The sequence below is a fragment of the Pyricularia oryzae genome, chromosome 7 (genome assembly GCF_000002495.2).
Source record: "Pyricularia oryzae 70-15 chromosome 7, whole genome shotgun sequence".
NCBI classification, from domain to species: domain Eukaryota; kingdom Fungi; phylum Ascomycota; class Sordariomycetes; order Magnaporthales; family Pyriculariaceae; genus Pyricularia; species Pyricularia oryzae.
The window spans coordinates 686934-707342 of record NC_017854.1 but is presented as its reverse complement, the minus strand read 5'-3'; the positions used below and the strand labels follow the sequence as shown (position 1 = coordinate 707342).

Genomic DNA, 20409 nt, shown 5'->3' with positions numbered 1-20409 from the left:
GCTCCTAGAACTAGCAGCCAAAGGCAGCTGCTTCCAGTCTGACGACAAAAAAAGTTACCACTTCTTCAGGGCGGTCAGCGTTTTCTGCCGGCTGCAACGCCAAGCTCACTACCACCCTTGCTGGGCCCGCTCAGGAGTGACGGAACATCAACTAAACTAAACCAACCCTGCCAGGTGCATGCGTGCGCTCCATAAGTTTTGGGGGATCGTAAAACCACCGATACCCAGAGTAACAAACGCTCTTCTTCTCTGGTTCTCGAACATCAAAAACTTTGTACATCAAACCTTGCTTCGTCGTCCATCTCTTTGTATTTTAATTGTTTCGCGTGTGAATTCCTCGGGCGACATACCCATCGCAAGCTTTGCTCCTGGACGGAACTCTCACAATGTCGGAACCACCGCATAGGTTCGACGAGTTCCCCGATACGGGCAAGGCCCGCGTCATTGTCGCCCCAGAGAACGCCGACAAAATGGAAACTCTGGTAAGCTTCAGCCCGCGGCTACATGGCAGGACTTGCGCAAACGTCTCAGAGATGATGGCGAAAGTTGCAATGCTGTGTGGCTGTCCAAAATCCGTGTTTCTTTGCTACACTAAAACTTACACTTTCTCGGCATCCAACGTGAACAGGCCCACGTAGTTCTTGACGATCTCCTCCACAACATCATCTCGGACCTGCTTCTCAAGGTACACCGGGATGAGAAGATGGCGCGAGCTGCGACTGCTGCGATCAAGGTCGAGAAGCTAGCCGCCAGCTCCGCAGATACCTTACTATCCGATATTAGCCCCGATGTACGCGTCGAGACCGAAGCCGCCGTCTACGAAGATGGAAAAGTCCTTCTCAAGGGCAACCCGCTCAAGACGACCAAGGATATCCTTTGCGAACGATGCCACCTCCCCCGTCTCCTCTATCCCACCGACGGCAAGGGTGCGAGGAAACCCGATCCTGGCGTCATCTACTGCAAAAAACACCCATACATAGAAAAGCCAAACCACGACATCTACGGCCAAACCTGGGTGCCGCAAGGGCCCGGTAGGGGAAAGAAGAAGAAGGACATGGAGAAGAAGCTCGAGTCGTCGCCAGCTCCAGGCGAGGACGGCGCGCCTGTCAAGACGGGTGCCGCGGCACGACCGCCTAATCAGCTGTCGTTCCCGTCCGCCACGTGCAGCAAGTGCAAGCGCTGCATCTTGGTGACGCGCCTGAACAACCACATGGGCTCGTGCATCGGAAACAGCGGCCGCAACGCGAGCAGGGCGGCGGCGGAGAAGATGAAGAACGGCGGCGACGGTAACGGCACGCCGCCGTCGAGCCAGAAGGGCACGCCCCTCCCCGGCTCTCGCGCGTCGAGTCCTAGGAAGCGCGACAGCGACGAGATGAATGCCGGAGGAACGGGAGACGATGCCGCATCCAACCACGACGCCGAGGGCGATGATGACACAACCACCGCTCCCAAGAAGAAGAAGCCGAAGCCGAGCCCAGCCATTGCAGCCGCCGTGCCCAAGAAGGTTATACTCAAGACCAAGGGCCCGAAGAAAGAAAAGGTCAAGACTGGGTCGATGCTAGGCAACGAGTTCAAACTCGAGGATGACACCAAACCGGAAAAGGAGAAAGATGGCAACTCTCAACCGAAACAAACTCAGGTACCCGCGCCCACGATACCACCACCCTCGGGCGCATCGGCGACACCCGTCATTCCACCCAAGAAGAAGCTGTCAACGACCAAGATACCGTCGCCAGCGAAGAAGCTCAAGCCTAGCAACGGGCTCAAGCAGTCTCCCGCGCCTCCAGTGGTGCCCAAGCCTACTGTCAAGGTCAAGGATGCAGATGCTGGCTCAGAATCGTCGGGCACGATGTCGTCGCCTCCACCTAAATAGGTCTCGACTTTTTTTTTCCACCGGTTATTGCATTATTTGGCGTTCGGTCCTCTATGTTTCATTTAATATCTAACGCACAACTGGATACTTTGCAAATGGCTTCTTGGCAACTTGACATCGGTTCACGGCAAATAATCCGGGGCACATTGTTTTTCGGTCGCTCTTATTACGCGATGATTTTGATGCTGAAACACGCCGTCACGGCCAATTATCTCCCCTGGGGCCAGACCCAAGCTACCTATCCAGCTATGCCCTACAAGGCAAAAGCTCATCGACAACGCTGTATTTATAACACTTTTCTTTTTCTTCATCCATACATATGACCCGATTACATGGCATTGGGAATATCTTGTTTTTATTTCGTTTACTACAATGGAGGTTGGTCTTATTGGGTTGGAGTTGCTGGATGTGGATTATTTCTTCGGTATTTTTAACTGTATTTTTGTTCTCTATTGAGGGACCTCCATATGCATCGGTCACGGCAGGTATAAAAAAAAAAGGTCTTGGAGTTCTTTGTGCCTGCACCTTTTCATCTGGTCTCCCATGACTTTTTAACTTCTCATGTCGCTGAGCCTCATGTAGTCCACACCATCATGCCACCGGGCGGGGGTGCGTATTACTGAGAAAGACCGCGGAATCTTGGTCAGTATCCCACGGAAGTATCGCTGATATTTGCCCGGCAAAAAAAAAAAAAAAAAAAAAAAAAAAAAAGCGAAGAAATCTGATTTAAAGCATTGCCAGCGCAAGTTCTAACTTGCCGTATTTTCGACGAGAAGTTTCCCATCTGAGGCTTGTAACTGAGGGGCAACCCATTCTGACGAACAAATCTGAGCTCATGATCACCAGTGCCATGCCGTCCAAATTTATATTTTTTATCTCTTCCGATTTTTTTTTTCTCTTCAATTGAGTTTGTGTCGCGTACCTTTCGGGATTTATCATTGCCAACGTGAAAGCAAACATTGACATTGTACAGATCTGCCACGTTTGTAGAGCGATATCAAGCCCGTTTTTTTTGACTGATTTTCACGGGGCCCTCTTGAAATTCAAATTCAACCCGAGCTCTTTGCATCCCCACTTTGAACTTGAAGCTCTCATAACAGAGACTCAAGCTGTGCAATTGAAGTCTGACCAACTTCCAGATACGGCTTTGACACTATTGCGAGGGTGTTATTATCAACCGGACTTTTTAACTAAAAGAACGCACATTTAAATCTCACTGGAGCATACTTGCGATTCAAAATGGCCACCAACGTTTCTATCGAAACCTCGATGGTAGGATTCCCCAAGCACACTTTTATTCTTGCTCGGAGCAACCTTTTTTCCTTATTTCCCCTTTCATCGGTTCCTTCTCATCCCCCAGCACTGACAAAGAAGAACAACCTACACAACAGGGCACCATCGTCGTGGAGCTATATGAGTCTCACGCGCCCAAGACGTGCAAAAACTTTAGCACGCTCGCGTCGCGGGGCTACTACGACGGCACCGTGTTTCACCGGGTGATTAGCGACTTTATGATCCAGGGCGGCGACCCGACTGGCACGGGCCGGGGCGGCTCTTCTATTTATGGCGACAAGTTCGAGGACGAGATCCGGCAGGACCTCAAGCACACGGGCGCGGGGATCCTGTCCATGGCCAACGCCGGGCCCAACACCAACGGCAGTCAGTTCTTCATCACGCTGGCGCCCACGCCTTGGCTGGACGGCAAGCACACCATCTTTGGCAGGGTCTCGGGCGGCATGGGCGTCGTGGAGAGGATGGGCAGGGTCCAGACGGATAAGTCGGATCGGCCGGTCACGGAGCTCAAAATTGTCAGGGCAAATGTTGTCGAGCAGCAGTGATGCGCGGGTAACGGAGGGAATCACGAGTTGGGATTGTTCCTCTGCATCGGATTCATTGACTTTTTTTTAGGCGTCGCATTGCAGCTATTTTGACTTGGCTGGGCTGGTAGCGGTATTCCTCTTCTCATGGCATGCCATATAACCACGACTGCAACCTACGGTGGCAGCACATCACAGGCTCCATTTGCGATTTCCCATCATTTTTGACGGCCATGCCAGTATCCATGGGAAAAATATGGACAATTGCCACCTGAAGTTGAGCATAGTGACACAATGACGCCTACGCTGCAGCGTCTCCACAGTGGCTTTGGTGCCTGGGCTGTAGTGGGGCATCTCATCCCGTCTTCCCCTCGTCGCAGTGCCCAAACACAATCGATTTTGTTGGGCTTAACGCATCAAAAGAAACCAAACAGCTCCCTTTATCAACATGCTATACGAAACAAAGGTTATCGACAACTTCTAGGTTGAACTCTCCATATTCAAAAGCCCAGTCAGGGCTCATCAACGGCCAAGAAATAAAGAGCTGGAGTTGGGGAGCCAAGCTTTCTCTAGCCGCAGACAGGACAGTTGTCGCATTTGACATTCCTTCCAGCTAAGGCTTCCTTCCCAAGGCTTTGTTATCTGCCTCTTCTCTGCGCAAGACAAACAGATTAGTGGTTACAGCTTGGGTATTGAGGAAGGAAAAACCAGTGCTTCCCAGGGTACCTTTTCTGTCTGAAATTCTCACTCTTTGACGCCACTTCGTTTACGAGCGGAATTCCTGGTTATGTGTAGCATATCCCACTCGGAACTGAACGATCTCAAATTTGCATCTTGATCATTCACATCACATTCCCGGCATACAATTTTCACAATATCCCGTTACCTATCTTAGCTGCCTAGACTTGATGCTCTAGACGTCTCTGATCTTCATATCAGCAATCATGGATCCCCAAGCTCCAGTGGTTGCGAACAGCACGAAGCCGCAACGGTTTCCGCTTCTAGAGACCGTCACTGAGAACAAGGGGTTGCTCTTGCTGCAAACTCGTATGGTTCTGACCGCCATCGCCATCATCTATGTCGGCGCTCACGCAACCCTGCGCCGTCCTCCGTCAGCCGCACCCCGGACTTCCAACAAGTTCACCAAAAATAAGGATGGCAAAAAGAAAAAGAAGAAGAAGGAAGAAGCCCAGTTCATTGAAGGTTTCCAGGCTTCTGACGCCATCTTATTCCCTATACTTGCTGGCTTCACCCTCGTCGGTCTTTACTACCTCATTCAGTGGATGGACGATCCCGAGTTCATCAGCAAGATAATCAGCGGCTACTTCTCGATTGCTTCGCTGTTCAGCCTTGGCAAGCTGCTCGGTGATGTTATGCACTTCACCACGAGCTTCGTCTTTCCAAACGTCTGGAAAGACGGCAAGGGCAACTTGTGGCGTTTCGATTCGGTTCTGCAACGTCAGCTGGTACGAATTGAGGAGACAACCGAGGAACGACCTGCCGCTCCCGCTGATGGGGTAGCCTCAACCGACCTCATCTCCGTGGAGCAGCGTGGCTTTTACCGTGACGAGTCTGGTAGCTGGCGTCCCGACGAAAAGCATCTCATGCCCTTCGCCGGCCCCCTCTCAACCCTGAGCTGTACGAATTCGACCCGAAATAAGCTCTGGACCGTGCGGCTCCTCGTCAAGGAGCACTGGACAGTCAAGCTGGGTCTGCATGGATTCGGCAAGACCGAGTTCCAACTAACTATTTTCGACGTTCTGGGTCTTGTGGCTGCGGCCGCGTTCGCAGCCGCTTATCAATACACCGGCGCTACAGTGCTTTCTAACATTATGGGTCTGGGCATGTGCTATGGAGCTTTTCAGCTCATGTCTCCCACTTCGTTCACAATCGGGACCATGGTACTTGCCGGTCTGTTTGTCTATGATATCGTCATGGTCTTTTACACGTGAGCTCTCCATACCTAAAGTCCAGGAATTCCATCAAAGGGTATATGATGCTAACAAGCAGACTGCGCCGAATCAGGCCATACATGATCACTGTGGCCACCAAAGTCGATGCCCCTATCAAGCTCACTTTTGGCGACCCCAAACGGGGAAGCATGCTCGGGCTGGGCGATATAGTGCTTCCGGGAATCTTCATGTGTCTATGTCTCCGCTTTGACCTCTGGCGCCACTACCAGGGCAGGATTACAAATACGAAGCAAAATCTCGCGTCCGAGCTTGCGAACACCGAAAACAAGACTATGACAGGAGACGGAGCTAAGATTGTGGTCGACGAGATTGGAACCATCCAGACCAAGGCCGAGTACATTGACCCTCAAGGACGCTGGGGTGACATGCTCTGGACGACTGGACTGAAGAAAGCAAAGTTGACGGTCGGCCTGGCCTCTGCGCAGTTCGCCAAGACGTACTTTATGGCCGCGGTCTGGGGCTATGCGTTCGGCATGGCGCTGACCATCAGCATGCTACTGACGTTCAACCATGGGCAGCCTGCGTTGCTGTACCTGGTGCCGTGCGTCACCGGCGCTGCGTGGCTGACGGGCTTCGTCAGGGGAGAGGTGGCTGACATGTGGCGATACACGGAGGACGGATCGTTGGACGTCAAGGATGTCGTCGTCACAGTCGATTCAGATGGTAAAGTCATTGAGGAGGCTCAAGCGAAGGGAGAGGCTGCAGACAAATCTGCCTCGGGCAATGCTAGTGATTCGGCGGCGGAAGAGGAAGCAGCCAAGGTGGACCATGAGAGCAAAGACAAGCATAGTTCGCAGGATGAGGCCAAGGCTCGAAGTCATGAGGGGCACGATGTCTTCATGTTCATCCTGAGGGCCCCAGGCGCTGAGGAGATGGACGATATTGATGTTTGATATTGATACTTAAGCCATGAAACTTGGTGCAAGTATTTGCTAGCATTGGTTGCAGATGCGCGTGCATAGATCAAGGTTATACCCTTAGCTGCTAGCATAGGACCGTAATCATTTGTTGACACTGATCTTGTGTGGGCCTGCTTATCTACCTTCTGAGGTTTCACTTTGAACACGTTTTGTATATTTGACAACAAAATCAGGGGTACACATCACAGCTTTACATTCTTTGATACATCTGATGCGCACAAGCTTCCTCGCAAATCAACAGAACTCTGCTCTAGGGTGGTTTACAATTTAGCCTTCGTCTCTTCCTCCTCCTTTGGTTTTAATCTCACAATACCCTGTTGAAGAAAGTCAGTTACTGAAGCAGGAAGGACAAGTGCAGACGGAAAATACTTACCTCTTGAACACACGTAGCTACCAGGACACCTTCCTTGTTGAATATCCTTTGGATCACTACACCTCTTCCATCTCCAGACCAAGGGCTTTCCATTTCTTGGAACATCCACTCGTCCGCCTTGATGCTTCTGGGCTCGTGGAAATAGATACTATGGTCAAGGCTGACCATCATGCCCAGCGTGGGCCGATCAGCCCACTCCTTCAAATCACCACCACCGTCAAACTCACTTTAATCAGGAGCACGTTGTCAGTAAAATGTCCTCCATAGGAAGTCTCACGAAAACTGTCCCACATTGAAGCAAAAGGAGAAAAAGGTGTGTAATGAACATACTGCAAGTCCTTGATTTGCTGCACCACCCAGGGATCCAGCGTGTCAATCTCGTCGACCTTAACCGGGAACCTCCACAGCTTGTGGATTCTGGAGATGGTGCCGATAAAGTAGCTATCGCTGACGTAGGCCAGCGCGTTCATGTGGGCCTGGACGCCGCCCTGGGCGCTGATCTTGCCCCTGGCCCTCGTCCACTGCCGCGACTTGCGGTTGTGGACTTCGGGGCTGTCCATGTTGGTGACCTTGATGCGGCGCGACTGGAAGGGTCCGAGCCAGGCCAGCTGTGGCACCTCGTCCAGGTCGTCGGGGGGAGGGGGCCCGGCGTCGGCCGGCATGCTGGCCGAGTGGCGCACGACGTTCTGGTTCTCCTTGTGCTCCGCGTCGGGCGTCTCCTTGACGAAGCTGACAGTGGTGGTGAAGATGCAGCGGCCGCGCTGGCGGGCCTGCACGGTGCGCGTGGCGTAGGAGCGGCCGTCGCGCACGCGCTCGACGTGGAACAGGATGGGCACCTCGTTAGCCCCCGCCAGGAGGAAGTAGCAGTGGCAAGAGTGGACGAGGAAGTTGGCCGGGACCGTCTTTTGCCCAGCCGAGAGGCACATGGCGATGACGGAGCCGCCAAAAATGCCGCGTGCTCCCGGGGGTTGCCACGCCGGGCGGGTGTTGGTGAAGACGTCCCGGCCGAGGACGGTCATCTCCGTCACGTCCAGGACGTTTTCGATCGGAGCCTTGTTGGGGTCCTCCGGTGGTGGACGAATCAACGTCGGGAAGGGGATTGCCCCGTCATCGTTGCTATGGTCGCCCATGTTGGGTTTGGTGGGTGATGTGCTAGATTGATTCCCTCTGATAAAGGCTACCAAACTAGCCTGGCCCTTAGCAGCCTGGCCGTTTAGCGGGGTGCCGCAATTGATTTACCGTTGCTTTAGCGGGCGTTGCTTATATATCCGCCAGCCTTGTTGGTTTCATTCAATTCAATGCTTAAATATAGAGTATTTTCAAACCAAAGATGATCTTGAACAGAGCATATTTCAACACGAAAGAATGGGAAAAGGGGGTTGAGCAATTGATGTCGAAGCGTTTAATTTCGAAACGTCATGCCGCGGGTCCTGGCGCGGTTATGCGCAGTCAGTTGGCAGCTTTCGGGGATCTGGTTGTCAGAAGATTTTAAGAGCATGGAAAAAGGTATTTGATACTGTCAAAAAATTGCCGAGGTTCGGCAACGCGTCACGCTGACACGTTCAGCTACGACCAGGAAGCGAGACTGCCGATCCTCGGAAAACTATCTCATCTCACATCTGTACAGTGAATGAATTGAATTTTATATTAATGGACAACTCAGCTGCAATTACGTTTTGATAACAAGACGAGCGAGGAAGGACCTAGGCCCATCAGTGCTTGGTGTCTCGTCTTTATTGCCTTTCAGTTGTCACCTATTGCCAATGGCACCATTGCCACGTGGATTCAATGCACGTGATTGTCATGTGTACAGTATACTTTGGCGCCCGTCTTCGTATAGTCGACTGTATGTTTGAAAGATTTCGATACCTCGTTTTCAAGAATATACAATAGTACATGATACGTGCGCTCACGCATATATCTGGTGCTAACTGTTAAATCAGAAAAGCCCTCGATGATACACCTACCCTAGAAACCTAGCAGTCGGAGTCTGGTCCTGCAGGTGGTAACGAACATGGGTGCTGGTATCCACGTGACTTCAATTGAGTTGCTTCCGCTGGTAGTTTTGATTTTCGCCCCACAGCAGACCTTGCCCAGAAAGGCTTGCAGCTTCCGACGCAGAATCCGTACCAACAACTTCATCTCCAAAATATAAAACACCAACGTCTAGCCAAAAGGTCACTTCAAAGTCTCCCTGCCTACCCTAACATTGGAAAACCCTTATAGGCAGGGATTGACGATTGACAATGCCGTCAGCGCGCGAGTAAAGCAGCGAACTCGATCTCGAACGAACACGATCTTCCATCCCAACATATAATTAAGGCTCAAATAGCATCGAGCTGTAGCTTCAGATTGCTACTATTCGACCGTCTCAAACTTATCAACCCTCCTTAGAGCCCTCACCGGCACCAATATCACCATAATGTCTCGTGCGCGTCTCATTCTCCGCCGCCTCCTCCCGAGGGCCCGGGTGTCCCCGACTCTCAGGCCATTGCCTCATCGCCGCGCGGCCGGTACCATGTCAATAATCGGCCGACCACAGCTTCCATTCCTAGCCCCACCGAGCCCCCGACAACAAACACGGTATATGGGAACCGGCAGGCGGAACTGGTTGGTCAACGAGGCATACTGGACTGTCTACTGGTGCTTCGTCTTTGGCACCATGAGCATCTTTGGATGGGCGATTGCGTTTGCAGTTCGTGAGGAGGTGCGCGAGAGGGAGCACCCCACGCCGCACGAGTGGTCCTTTATAACGCGCTGGATGGTCCGCGAGGCCATGGCCGAGCGTGACGTCCTCGACACCATCAAGCCCGACTGGCCTTATATTTTTCAACGGCTGCGCGATGCAGCCAGGCGTCTCGAAGATGGCAAGGTAGATGGAAAGAATGTCAACGACATGGAGATGGGCCAGGACCCGCCACACCCGCCAGAGAGCAAGGACTTATCTGCAAAGGGCGAGGAGTGGATAAGGGGTTACTACGAGGTTCTGATGGCTTGGTGCAAGGCTGCGGAATATGTGGATGGCTGGGTCGTTGACAAGACGCGAGGGATAGTGTTCGCGCCCGAGGTTGTCATTGGACCCTCTAACCCTAACAGGAAGCCAATCCCTGTGGGAGCGGCCAGCGCGCCCAAGGAGGAAGACTGTGAGCTGGCCTTCCCCGAGCGGCCAGACATGCTTTACCAGAAGGTCCTTGGCACCAAGGGGTTCACGCCGAGGCAGCGTATGGACGCGGCTTTGGCGTATGCTACTTGGTTGGAATTCAAAGGGGAACAGGCCGCCGCAGGGGCCATGTATGAGCAGGCGGTGGGCATTGCACTGGATGCAGCAGGCCAGAGGGACTTGGTAGACCCCGAGATGTGGACGCTAAAGGACTCGGCTCTTCCCTCTGCCAATGCCCTGCGATCATTGACGGCATACGCACAATTCAAGGCGCGACAAGGCGATACGTCATCGGGACTGCCGATGATGGTGTCTATCCTACGGGCACGACGGTCACTACCTAGTGTGGGCGCAGCATTGGAAGCAGAACGCACATTCAAACCGCGCCAGATCACACAGGAGAAGTGGTTCGCCGAGAAGATTTCCGACCTGACAGTCTCGTTCTTCTCACCGCCACCGTACCCGCCCCCGCCACCGGACGGCACGAGACCACCAGCTCGCGACACCAAGGAGAGGTGCGAAGAGGCTGCCTTGCACATGCACATCGGTGAAATCATGTACGCATCATCAGCGCGCGCGAGGGAGGAAGGGCTGGCATGGACGCGCGAGGCGGTCGACACTGCCGAGGAGCAGCTGCACCAAATTCAGGGTGAGGGGGCCGCGAACAAGAATAGCATGAGTATCACGAGCGTCGTTTTTGGGACGGCAAGGCGCGACGAGCGCGACCTCATCTCAAGGCGTAACGTAGTCAGCCTGGACGCCCGTACGACCTGCCGCGAGTGTCTCGCCGCCGGGCTGGACAACTGGGCCTTAATGGTCCGGCAGCTGGCGGCGGAGGAGCAGAGGCAAAAGGAGAAGCGTGGCGAGGAGCCCTCTTCCGGTGGCTCATGGTTTGGGCTCTGGGGACGTGGCGGTCAGCAAGCCGGACGGTGGGAGGCCGAGGAAAAGGTCGTCGAGGAGAGGATGGAAAGGGCTAAGAAGCTCTTGGACGACCCGGATGCCCCATCCGTCGGGCCCATGTCACTGTTCCAGGTTTAAGCTCCTGGAATGATGGCTTTGCCACATATCTACAAAATAGTTCAATCTCATCCTGTCCTTCAGAAGCCAATGGAACTCAGCGGGTTCGCGGCATACTTTCTTCAATGCAGGGTAAACACGTCTAGCCCAGTCCGTTAGCGACTCGCACCATGTCATGATACGCTTTTGATTTCTTGATCGAGGGGCGTATTGCAACCAGTCTCGTACCCCCCATTCGTCTGGGAGCATAGGAAGGCCCATGTCTCAGCTCGAAGAGCCATGATTACCAGCGCGTGACAGCCTGATGTCCCGCGATTTTGTCAACCGTACCAATGATATTGGAATATCAGGCAAAGAGGACCCTTGCAATATTGGCCGTCGTTTGGGAAATTTGTGGCGAGAAAAGAAACAAGAAAAAAGGAAAACAACCAAAAGAAAAAGAAAAAGAGAAAAAGGGCTATCCTATCTGCAGAGCGTACTCCTCATCGGAACTGCCCCCGTCCGTGTGGTGCGACGAAAAGGTGCAGAAGGTGTGACCTCCATACGTCCTCTTTCAGCAAAATCTCCGTTGCCGAAAAGTCGAGCGCATTGCCGCTTGGGTGATGATCATAACAGATTCCGGCAGGCAATTCTGCCCTCGTGTTGCCAAGACTGATTGCTTTTTGGGGGACAACTCCACGGCGACGCTGGAAATCTGCAGGGGGGTAACGATTTTGACCTTGCGGCAGGCAAGACGGCGCAGGTAAACGCCCTTTGCGACTGGGGTAATTAGTGCTCAGTGGAGAGATGATGATGAATAACAATAATTGCCACGTTGGGCTCCGCAAGCTTTCATCGTCAAACAAGTTTGGCTATCGCTGACAACCCTTTTTTGCGTTCGTCATTTTCGAGGATCGAGTCTTTCTCGGAAACGTCTAGCGGCCTGTCCTGTCACATCGGAGATGCCCGATGATTACTAGGGGCGCAGCGCCAGTCCAAGTTTACGGGAGCGACGATGCGAAAACGTCAATGATCCTGTAAAAGTTCGCGTGAACGTATCTGAGCAACAATCAAGCATCCTAAGATGCTAGAACTAATACATGCCTTGGCAGTGTCACTAGGATACTCCTTGTTTCGTCGACGTTTGGTTGCATGGTCGTCATTTGAGGTGGCTTTAATTTTTTTTTGTTCTTGTTTTCTTCACCACCACCATATTCAGAATGCGGAAATGCGCGAACAAATGAAATGCTGTGGAGTGCAGAGTATTGCAAGCCTTTGGCGAGAATGGTCAGATTGTCGCAAACATAGCTATGTTCGAGGTGGCCTGATTTCAGCCACGACTACCAGCCCAATCTGACAAGGGGCAAAGCACCAAACCGTTCTAGGCTTAATGTGCTTGTGTGGTATGAGGTTGGGTTGCGTGCTGTTTTATCCGGCGGAATATTTTACTACTTACGACAGTAGAACGAGGGGATAATATTACTGGGCTACTGGACTGAGTGCCAAAAATATCACCAGTACCGTATTATGATACAAGACCTAAGCGCTGCACCTACTGAGGACGGGAGGGTTAGCCGATTGAGGATGAGCGCGATTCGTTTACTTGGCTCGTGCGTATTACCATGCCACAGTACCCATGTACAGTATAGCTTTGGTAGCTTCCTAGGCAAGGAGCTATGGCACATGCAGGAAATATCAGAGCTTCGGTTCAGTTACCGTCGGTCTTGCCCACAGGTTTCCACTATTTGTTAGTCCAGGTTAGCTCCAAGTACCTGCCCGGCTTGCCGGCTACCTACCTAAAGAATGGGAGGGGCATTATCCGACAGGATCCACTACCTAGAGACGGGCCGACCGTATCGAAGCATATTGCACGTGACCTAGGGCCCACTGCCGGGTATCAACTTGGAACTAGAGTACCCAAGACCCTTGACTAAAAGCATCCAACCCACTCATCCCGTCTTTTGGCGTCGGCAAGCCGGCCAAGTTCTTTTTGGGGGCCGTCCTAGGGCATTTGCAGTCTGATCAAGATTCGTCTGGACATTTTAGCTAGCTCTGTGTCCTGTAGGTCAACAAAGTCTAACTTTGATGGGAAACATACAGCGAGATTAGGTGAAAACATGGCAAACAAGAATGCAAAAGACAGAAACACCATGAAAAAGCCATTTTTTGGTCTTGTCTGAAGATATCCATAGCTTCTAAACCACAAAAGTATTACCACTGCTCAGGATCCCGAGAGCCGATTAAGACGACGTTTGTTGCGGTGTGGGGTGTGATTCCGGATCGATCGATTTTCAAAATGGGACGCGAACTTGGCATCGCCCAGTCATCTATCATTCAGGCCCGGCTTCAGGTGTATCAGACGATGCTACTGAAGATTTTTTTCAGTGCGTATTTACCGTATCTAAACTAACGTGCATATGAAGAAGCAATCAAGGCACTCAGTGGAGTTATTTTATTGGGGTGATGAAACTGGAGAACAACGTTCCAAGATGGTCACCCAACCCAACTTGCGATGCAGCAGATAGACGGACAAGCGGCAGCAGCAACAAGCAAAATCAGGTTGAGACCAAAAAAAATTCGATGGACCCCGATCTAGACTCACCCCAGTAGATTTTGCAAATCACGATCTGGCAGTTGCAGTCTTCCCCCCGTCCCGCTCTAAGCAAGATCGGACCTCACTTCCTGGGTCCCACCCCACCAATCGTAGCATTTCTTTCACCTTCGGAACCCCCACCTTGTTGAAGGATAGATACGGTTGTGCCTGTCAATCGATCCCGATTCACAAATACCAAGACGAGCTGCTCATCACCAGCGACGAACCCCAACTTCGATGGTGTTTCGATGTCGCGTTCCCCCATGCTTCGATGCTCAAAAATGATTGTGTCGCCAACATCGCCTGGACCAAAGAACCCGCAAATGGAAGATTGCTCCCGCTGGCTTGCGCGTCCTTTTAATCGGACTGGATTTGCATTGCATTTGCCAAAATGCGTTGCACCCGATCCGTCCCCCGCTCGACAACGTGGACACCTGATGCGAAAAGGACCCTTGGTCCGGGGTGTTGAATACGGCACCATGATGATGATGAAGCATTTCAAACAATAGCACTGACGATATCAACCTACCTAGCCTACCATCCTATCTAGATTATTAGATCTAGATGGATTACCCGTTTTTAATAGTACCTTGTACTGTCTAGCCCTGGTGTCTTTAATTATTTATTTTTTATTTTTCCAGGAGCTTTTAGGCTCCTTTTGTTGTATTACCCACTTTGTGCCTTTTATTTTCCCCCTTCTCGCTGGAACAGTAGAATTTCATGCGAACGCTACCTGGCCGGCTATGTCATCGCCCTTGAAATTCTTTCTGTCCGCCTTTCTGTACTGCTACACGCCAGGGGTGGGACGGGGATTGACGGCCTGATCTAGCTAATCTGGATGAAAACGGTCCGGTACCTGCCTTTACCTGCCTTACATCCGGTCCGGTACATTGCCTCGCCTTAGTGAACTCAACTCACTGGCCTAAAGCTAGACGATCTGTCCTTCAGCTATATACGACGTACATTACTACCTACCTACCAACATACCTGGGCTACCTATCCTAGCTATCCGTCCATACATTTTGGTCCATGTTTCTACCTCCTCTCACCTGCCTTACCAATCTAACCTAATCTTGCGACCACCTTTTCTTCCCGAATGCTTCGCATTGGTTCGTTACCGATACATTGGGTTTCTAGCCATTAGCTCGACAATAGCACGAACTACAAATCAGCGTATCAAGACCGCCATCTGCCTGATCTCTTGGCTTGGCTGACAGTTTGACGACGATACTCCTTGTAAACTCACTAGGGCTGTTTCCACCCAACACCTAATTCGCTGCAGAACCTCCGGTACTTCCAATCAACTGGCCTGGTCCGCTCTCCCGCTACCGGCAACCAGCTACGACAACGGGCGTCCAGCTAGCGCATCTATTGTTTGGATTGGTCTCATCTCTTGAGCGTCACTGTCGGCAGCCGTTGCTACTTGGGTATCAACCTTGCAATCTAGGCTCCCAAAGGTACGAGCTACTAGGTACGGATAAATCTGTCTTAGGTAGTTAGTTACCTTACTTTTCAAAGTCAAATTGTCCGTTATGTTTCTTTTCTTTTAATTTTCGGCTTTGGCACCCTGGCCCTTCACATCAGACCCATAGTCGATTTCGAGTCTCGTTTTGGGCTCTTTGTTCCAGTTTTGGAAATCTAATCCGAACCTCTACAAGGTCGGCCTACTCTTAAGATCAGCATCTGGGAGTTTGACCACGTCTGGTCTCGGGCCCCCCTTTGAACAAGGTTTTACTTTCGAATTAGCAAACTCAGCTGTCATTATTTGTTCATTTTCTTTATCCCTCCAGCATCACAACCAGCATTGGGCGCTGGGCTTTGCAAGCACATTACCCCGGGTTTTTTTTTCCTTCTTCACCGTTTTCTTGTCTTGGGCCCCTTTAACGGCGTCATCTGCTAGGTTTCGCGGCATCCCTGATCATAGACCAGACAGACACCCACACTTTCTCGCCCCCCCCCCCTCCGCAATCAGTACAGCACCACGCCTACTGCCAGGGAACACTGACCCCCTCGTCATCACTACAGTACCATCATCCTCGTTTTGCGCCTGTTATTTTCTTTTTGCTGCGCTTGTGCTGTACCACGGTGGAGTGTGTCCATTGATTCAAGAAGGACCCACCACATCGACACCACCATCGCTAGCACGCATCATCTGGATCGGGAATCTTCTCTACCTAGGTGTGAGTGGGGAGCTATTCAGGGCCCCTCGACGCGACCCTGATTTCCTGGTGGTCCCTGGACCCAGCTACCCACTCAGGGACAGTCATTTTTGAGCCGTTAGCATCCTTCGCAAGCCTCTCTCCCTCTCTTCATCATCTTCAACCACTCACAAACCCTGTTTGCTTCTCAGGAATAAACCCCCCGGCACTGAACCCGCACCAACGTATCGATTTCTCCACCGACTCTGTTGTCAGGGCTACGTTTCTTTTTCTATACTGTAGGGTGGCTGCACGTCCCCAGTTCACGTTGGGTGTGAGTCGCCATCTTACCTTGTTCCGTCGCCTTAGCTTTTTCCGTCGCCTGGCCCTGCCAAGGGTATGGTCAGACCTGGGGCGCCCCTCAAAAGCGGTCTATATATGCCTCGCGGTAGTTTCCGTGTTACAGGCTGGCTTCGGGGCCCCCTTTTTTTTCCTGGGACCAAACTGACGATTACTGAACGCTAGGCAAATTTTGCGTTATACATGTTGATTTGGGAATCACGGACCATACTATCGGCACCAACCGGTCTAGCTCGACCCTTTGCGGTGCAGACCCAGGCTCCCGGACGAGTGGAAGACCTCAAGATCGCGCTAGAAGCCTCCTGTCTTTTCTAATAGCTGTCATCTCCCGAGGGCCCGGCGCGCCAGGTTCCCTGCTAGTAATACCGCCGCATGTCTGGTTTGGTATCTCACTGGTATAGCCGTCTCGCATATATTGCCCCGTCCACCTGGCAGTCTCGTATTGTTCAACCACCTTGGGCACGTGGAAGGTCTCATATTTCTTCCAGACAGTTCTTGCACAAGAACCCACACGGGAAGGCAGCTAGGTTCTCCACCAAGATGGCTCCAAGAAACGTTCTCATCTACCTATTTCGCAAAGACCTACGCGTCTCAGACAATCCGATACTCCATGGCCTCGCGACCCAAAAGGATCACGGCTTCACTCACCTTCTCCCTGTCTACATATTCCCCGCAAATCACATCGAGATCTCGGGCTTCATTTCCGACCAGTCAGAGAAAAGCCCCTACCCAGAAGCCAGGAGCAAGGTTGCTGGTTACTGGAGATGCGGGCCTTATCGAGCCAAGTTCATATCCCAGGCAGTGTGGGATGTGAAAAATTCACTCGAGAGTATAAACAGCGGGTTGCTGTTGCGTCTTGGCAGCTTTCAAGATGTCCTCGAGGGCCTTCTCGACGGCCTCAAAGCACGAGGCGACACTTGCTCGGTTTGGATGGTTGGGGAGGAGGGACTCGAAGAAATACAAGACGAGATTTCTATATCCAACGTGTGCAGGACGAGGGGCTACGACTTCGAGAAATTGGTGGATGAGAAGTACTTTATCGACGAGTGAGTTATCCTGCGCGTTTCAACGCGCCAACACCATGTCCTAGTCTGCCTTTTTGTTTCAGGCTCATCTTCACTCGAACCCTCTGACCTTTTATTTCTGCGTTGCTGCAGTCGCGACTTGAACTTCGCTGAGCCCCAAGAACTGCCGGGGATTTTTACAGACTACCGCAAGTCGGTTGAGCCATTAAGAGAGAGACCGAGAAAGTCGTTGCCAACCCCTGAGAAAGACTCACTCCCGCCATTCCCTGAGCCCGATACCATCGCTGAGCAATCACGGCCATTTTCAATCCCAGACACCTATGAAGGTTTCGAGACGGCGCTTTTGAAGCCTGTCAAGGACTTTTCCGGCGCTCCTTTCCCCGAGCATGCTGAGAACGCCACCACCGCTCACCCGTTCAAGGGAGGCGAGACGGCGGGACAGGAGCGTCTTCAATACGTCATGAGCTCGGGTATAATCAAGGACTACAAGACATCTCGAAACGGTCTCATCGGCCCCGACTTCAGTACAAAGCTCTCGGCCTATCTTGCGCAAGGATGCATCACGGCGCGGCAGATACATGAATCCTTACTCGCTTACGAGGACGGCAGCGCCGCTGAGCTTGAAGAGATTGAAGGGTACGGGCAGGGCGAAAACATCAACACCAAGTCGGTCAGGGAGGAATTAATGTGGAGGGACTACATGCGGCTTTACGCCAGGAAGATCAAAGAAAAGCTATACTCGGTCGAAGGTCCCAGGGGCGGTCGGAATTACGACTCCAGCAACAGCGGGGAAGTTGTCGACAGCGGCTCGCCGCCTATTGCCAAGAAGGTTATCTGGAAGACGCCGGATCCGGCGACTGCTGACCCGCGACAGATACCAGAGCCCGAAAAGATCAAAGTATGCCTGGATCGGTTCCTGGCCGGGACGACGGGCCTCGGGTTGATCGACGCCTCCATGCGTGAGCTGATGCATACTGGCTACACGTCCAACCGGGCCCGGCAGAACGCAGCCAACTTCTTGGCCAAACATCTAGGCATCGACTGGCGTTGGGGAGCCGAGTGGTACGAGATGCTGCTGGTGGACTATGACGTGTGTTCGAACTGGGCGAACTGGCAGTAAGTGATGAATCTCATTTAGAGGGCGGGCGGGCACCCTTGGTTACACTCACCATGTACTGAAGCTGATCTTTTGCACCACCGCAGGTACGTCGCTGGTGTCGGAAACGATCCGCGCGGCGAGGCCAGAATCTTCAACCCGGTCAAGCAAGCCTTCGACTACGATAAAGAGGGCGCCTACGTCAAGATGTGGGTACCTGAGCTGGCGCCCTTTGGCAACAAGCTCGAGCTCGTCTTCCAAGCCTGCAAGGCGACCCCGCAGGAGCGCGACGAGGCTGGGCTCTCGGACAACATCATGGTCACGGATCCAGTCAAGCGTATATCGTTTAACCCCAACGGCAAGCCACCGAGCAAGAGGCCCTGGAAGAAGAAGGACTCTGGCTCAGGTAACACTGCTGGCGGCGGCGGAGGTTCTCCCAAAGAAGGCAGCCCCAGGACCGAGACGCACAGCGGCGGACAGGGCAAGGGCGACGGCGGCTCACATCAATCACGAGGCGGAAGGCCGCAGTGGCGCGGTGCTCAAGGGTACTCTCCGCAGATGGGCAGGGCTCCACCAGGAAATGGCCCCGGATACCGAAGCTACCACCATGGCGCTTACGGGGGGCCTGGACCACAAGGCGGTCGGGGCGGCTGGCAGAGGCGAGCTGGCGGGCCTGTCCGGGGTGGGGGGTTACAGAGCTTTGGCTACCGAAACCCATACTACGCAGGTCGCGGCGGCTACCCGCAGCAGCCGTACGAGGGAGGTCCTCCCAACTACGTTCCCGTCCAGGGAGGTGGGCAGCATGGTCCCATGTCGCACTACGGACCGGGCGGTGGGGGCTCGACGCAGTCGCAGCAGGCGTGGACGCCGCCGAACCAACGGCAGCAGCCACAGCAGCAGCAGCAGCAGCAGCAGCAATCCAACGCCTAGGAAGACGCCGGCGGCGCTGAGGGTTGGTGGCGAGCGCAGTCGGGGGAGTTTCAGCTCCGCATGATGCAGTATCCCAATTTTTATGTACAGCCGCAGCACGAGCAGCAGCAGCAGCAGCAGCGTCCGCATTATCAGGGTGAAATCACTCCGCCACATCCACATCCTCAGCAGCACTTTTACCAGCCGCCGGTCATGTCGTCCTTTTCTCCATCTGAGCAGCATCATCACCAATATCCATGGGGCACGATGAGCACTTCTGTTGACAACGGCAACAGCAGCAACAGCCAGAACAACAACACCAGCCAGGGCTATGGCTTCGTCGGCCCCGCGATCCACATGATGCCGGTCACCTACTATGTAATGTCCAATGGATATGAATCGTACTATGTGCAATATCCCGTCATGGATGTCATTCATGACAACTAAAGCCAAAGTCGTTTTTTCCCCCTTCCCTTCCCTTCTTGGTAACGAGTTTATTAGGTATTTTTGGGTCAGATATCATTCATATCTTTACTTTTTTATGCCTTTTCTTGCTCATACTTTTTTCTAGCTCTTCTCTTCTTGGACATGTTAACAAGCTTTTTGGGAGCTGTGCTGATAATTATTTCTCTTTTATGAGGCATTTGCAAATGGAGGGGCGAGCACATTCATGGTCCTATTTTCTTTCTCTTCTCTTTTGGTCCTGTTTGATAACTTTTTGCCTTTATTTGGAGTTTTGTTGTACTCTTTTCACTTTTTCTCATATGTATATCAAAATAAAAGAATTTTTCCTTTGCCACCTTTTTTTTTTAAAATTATTTTATACTTTTTTTGTATAGAAGAGGATTACACCAAAGAACATTGGAAAGCCTGTGATAGTATTTTTCATGCCATTGAAGGGCGATCATCAAATCAGAAATTTCCTTTTTGAGCCCTGACTTCTTGAGCTCAGACAGATAAGATGTGGACACGATACACTTTTGGTGATGCCTTAAGCAGGCCACCGGAGGCATTGATGCCACGCACAGCTTGCCTGTCTACCGGTAACTCTCGTCTTCTGCTAGTTGCGCTCACCTTTTTGACATCATGACTATGCGATTACTCCTGTTCTCGACCGCTGTTTCAAGTCTACTCGATCTTGTACCCCTCGATTCGAAACGCCAATCTCTGTCCGGG

The 20409-nt window shown here is 52.3% G+C and overlaps 7 protein-coding genes across 7 annotated transcripts; 5 read left to right on the top strand and 2 right to left on the bottom strand.

Annotated features, from left to right (window-relative positions):
- Window positions 1-149: 149 nt before the first annotated feature.
- MGG_02996 (uncharacterized protein) lies at window positions 150-2553 on the top strand. Its single transcript, XM_003720648.1, has 2 exons — window positions 150-482; window positions 629-2553. Exons 1-2 carry the CDS (start codon window positions 387-389, stop codon window positions 1871-1873), a joined length of 1341 nt encoding a protein of 446 aa, XP_003720696.1. The 5' UTR covers window positions 150-386; the 3' UTR covers window positions 1874-2553.
- A 559-nt stretch (window positions 2554-3112) lies between these two features.
- MGG_02997 (peptidyl-prolyl cis-trans isomerase-like 1) lies at window positions 3113-3711 on the top strand (the record flags this gene model as incomplete). The annotated part of the gene is made up of 2 exons (XM_003720647.1): window positions 3113-3145; window positions 3265-3711. The coding sequence occupies 2 exons, from the start codon at window positions 3113-3115 to the stop codon at window positions 3709-3711; spliced, it is 480 nt and encodes a 159-aa protein (XP_003720695.1).
- A 923-nt stretch (window positions 3712-4634) lies between these two features.
- Window positions 4635-6556, top strand: MGG_02998 (uncharacterized protein; the record flags this gene model as incomplete). Its single annotated transcript, XM_003720646.1, has 2 exons — window positions 4635-5638; window positions 5716-6556. 2 exons carry the CDS (start codon window positions 4635-4637, stop codon window positions 6554-6556), a joined length of 1845 nt encoding a protein of 614 aa, XP_003720694.1.
- Window positions 6557-6606: 50 nt separating this feature from the next.
- On the bottom strand, window positions 6607-8627 carry MGG_02999 (acyl-CoA thioesterase II). The gene is made up of 3 exons (XM_003720645.1): window positions 7287-8627; window positions 6957-7182; window positions 6607-6897 (listed from the first exon to the last, which is right to left on the bottom strand). Exons 1-3 carry the CDS (start codon window positions 8084-8086, stop codon window positions 6844-6846), a joined length of 1080 nt encoding a protein of 359 aa, XP_003720693.1. The 5' UTR covers window positions 8087-8627; the 3' UTR covers window positions 6607-6843.
- Window positions 8628-9038: 411 nt separating this feature from the next.
- On the top strand, window positions 9039-12672 carry MGG_03000 (uncharacterized protein). The gene has a single exon (XM_003720644.1). The coding sequence runs from the start codon at window positions 9379-9381 to the stop codon at window positions 11152-11154; it is 1776 nt and encodes a 591-aa protein (XP_003720692.1). The 5' UTR covers window positions 9039-9378; the 3' UTR covers window positions 11155-12672.
- A 1115-nt stretch (window positions 12673-13787) lies between these two features.
- Window positions 13788-14186, bottom strand: MGG_17893 (uncharacterized protein; the record flags this gene model as incomplete). The annotated part of the gene is made up of 1 exon (XM_003720643.1): window positions 13788-14186. The coding sequence occupies one exon, from the start codon at window positions 14184-14186 to the stop codon at window positions 13788-13790; it is 399 nt and encodes a 132-aa protein (XP_003720691.1).
- A 2161-nt stretch (window positions 14187-16347) lies between these two features.
- Window positions 16348-20156, top strand: MGG_03002 (uncharacterized protein). The gene is made up of 3 exons (XM_003720642.1): window positions 16348-17249; window positions 17361-18344; window positions 18432-20156. The coding sequence occupies exons 1-3, from the start codon at window positions 16576-16578 to the stop codon at window positions 19252-19254; spliced, it is 2481 nt and encodes an 826-aa protein (XP_003720690.1). The 5' UTR covers window positions 16348-16575; the 3' UTR covers window positions 19255-20156.
- The last annotated feature ends 253 nt before the right edge of the window (window positions 20157-20409 follow it).

Excerpts from the sequence above, each read along its gene's own strand:
- MGG_02996 (XM_003720648.1), top strand. The coding sequence starts at position 387 with ATGTCGGAACCACCGCATAGGTTCGACGAGTTCCCCGATACGGGCAAG. Across the intron at positions 483-628 it reads CCGACAAAATGGAAACTCTG|GCCCACGTAGTTCTTGACGA; the intron begins GTAAGCTTCAGC and ends CAACGTGAACAG.
- MGG_02999 (XM_003720645.1), bottom strand. The coding sequence starts at position 8,086 with ATGGGCGACCATAGCAACGATGACGGGGCAATCCCCTTCCCGACGTTG. Across the intron at positions 7,183-7,286 it reads CAGCAAATCAAGGACTTGCA|TGAGTTTGACGGTGGTGGTG; the intron begins GTATGTTCATTA and ends TCCTGATTAAAG. Across the intron at positions 6,898-6,956 it reads TAGCTACGTGTGTTCAAGAG|GGTATTGTGAGATTAAAACC; the intron begins GTAAGTATTTTC and ends TTTCTTCAACAG.
- MGG_03000 (XM_003720644.1), top strand. The coding sequence starts at position 9,379 with ATGTCTCGTGCGCGTCTCATTCTCCGCCGCCTCCTCCCGAGGGCCCGG.
- MGG_03002 (XM_003720642.1), top strand. The coding sequence starts at position 16,576 with ATGTCTGGTTTGGTATCTCACTGGTATAGCCGTCTCGCATATATTGCC. Across the intron at positions 17,250-17,360 it reads GAGAAGTACTTTATCGACGA|TCGCGACTTGAACTTCGCTG; the intron begins GTGAGTTATCCT and ends GCGTTGCTGCAG. Across the intron at positions 18,345-18,431 it reads TCGAACTGGGCGAACTGGCA|GTACGTCGCTGGTGTCGGAA; the intron begins GTAAGTGATGAA and ends GCACCACCGCAG.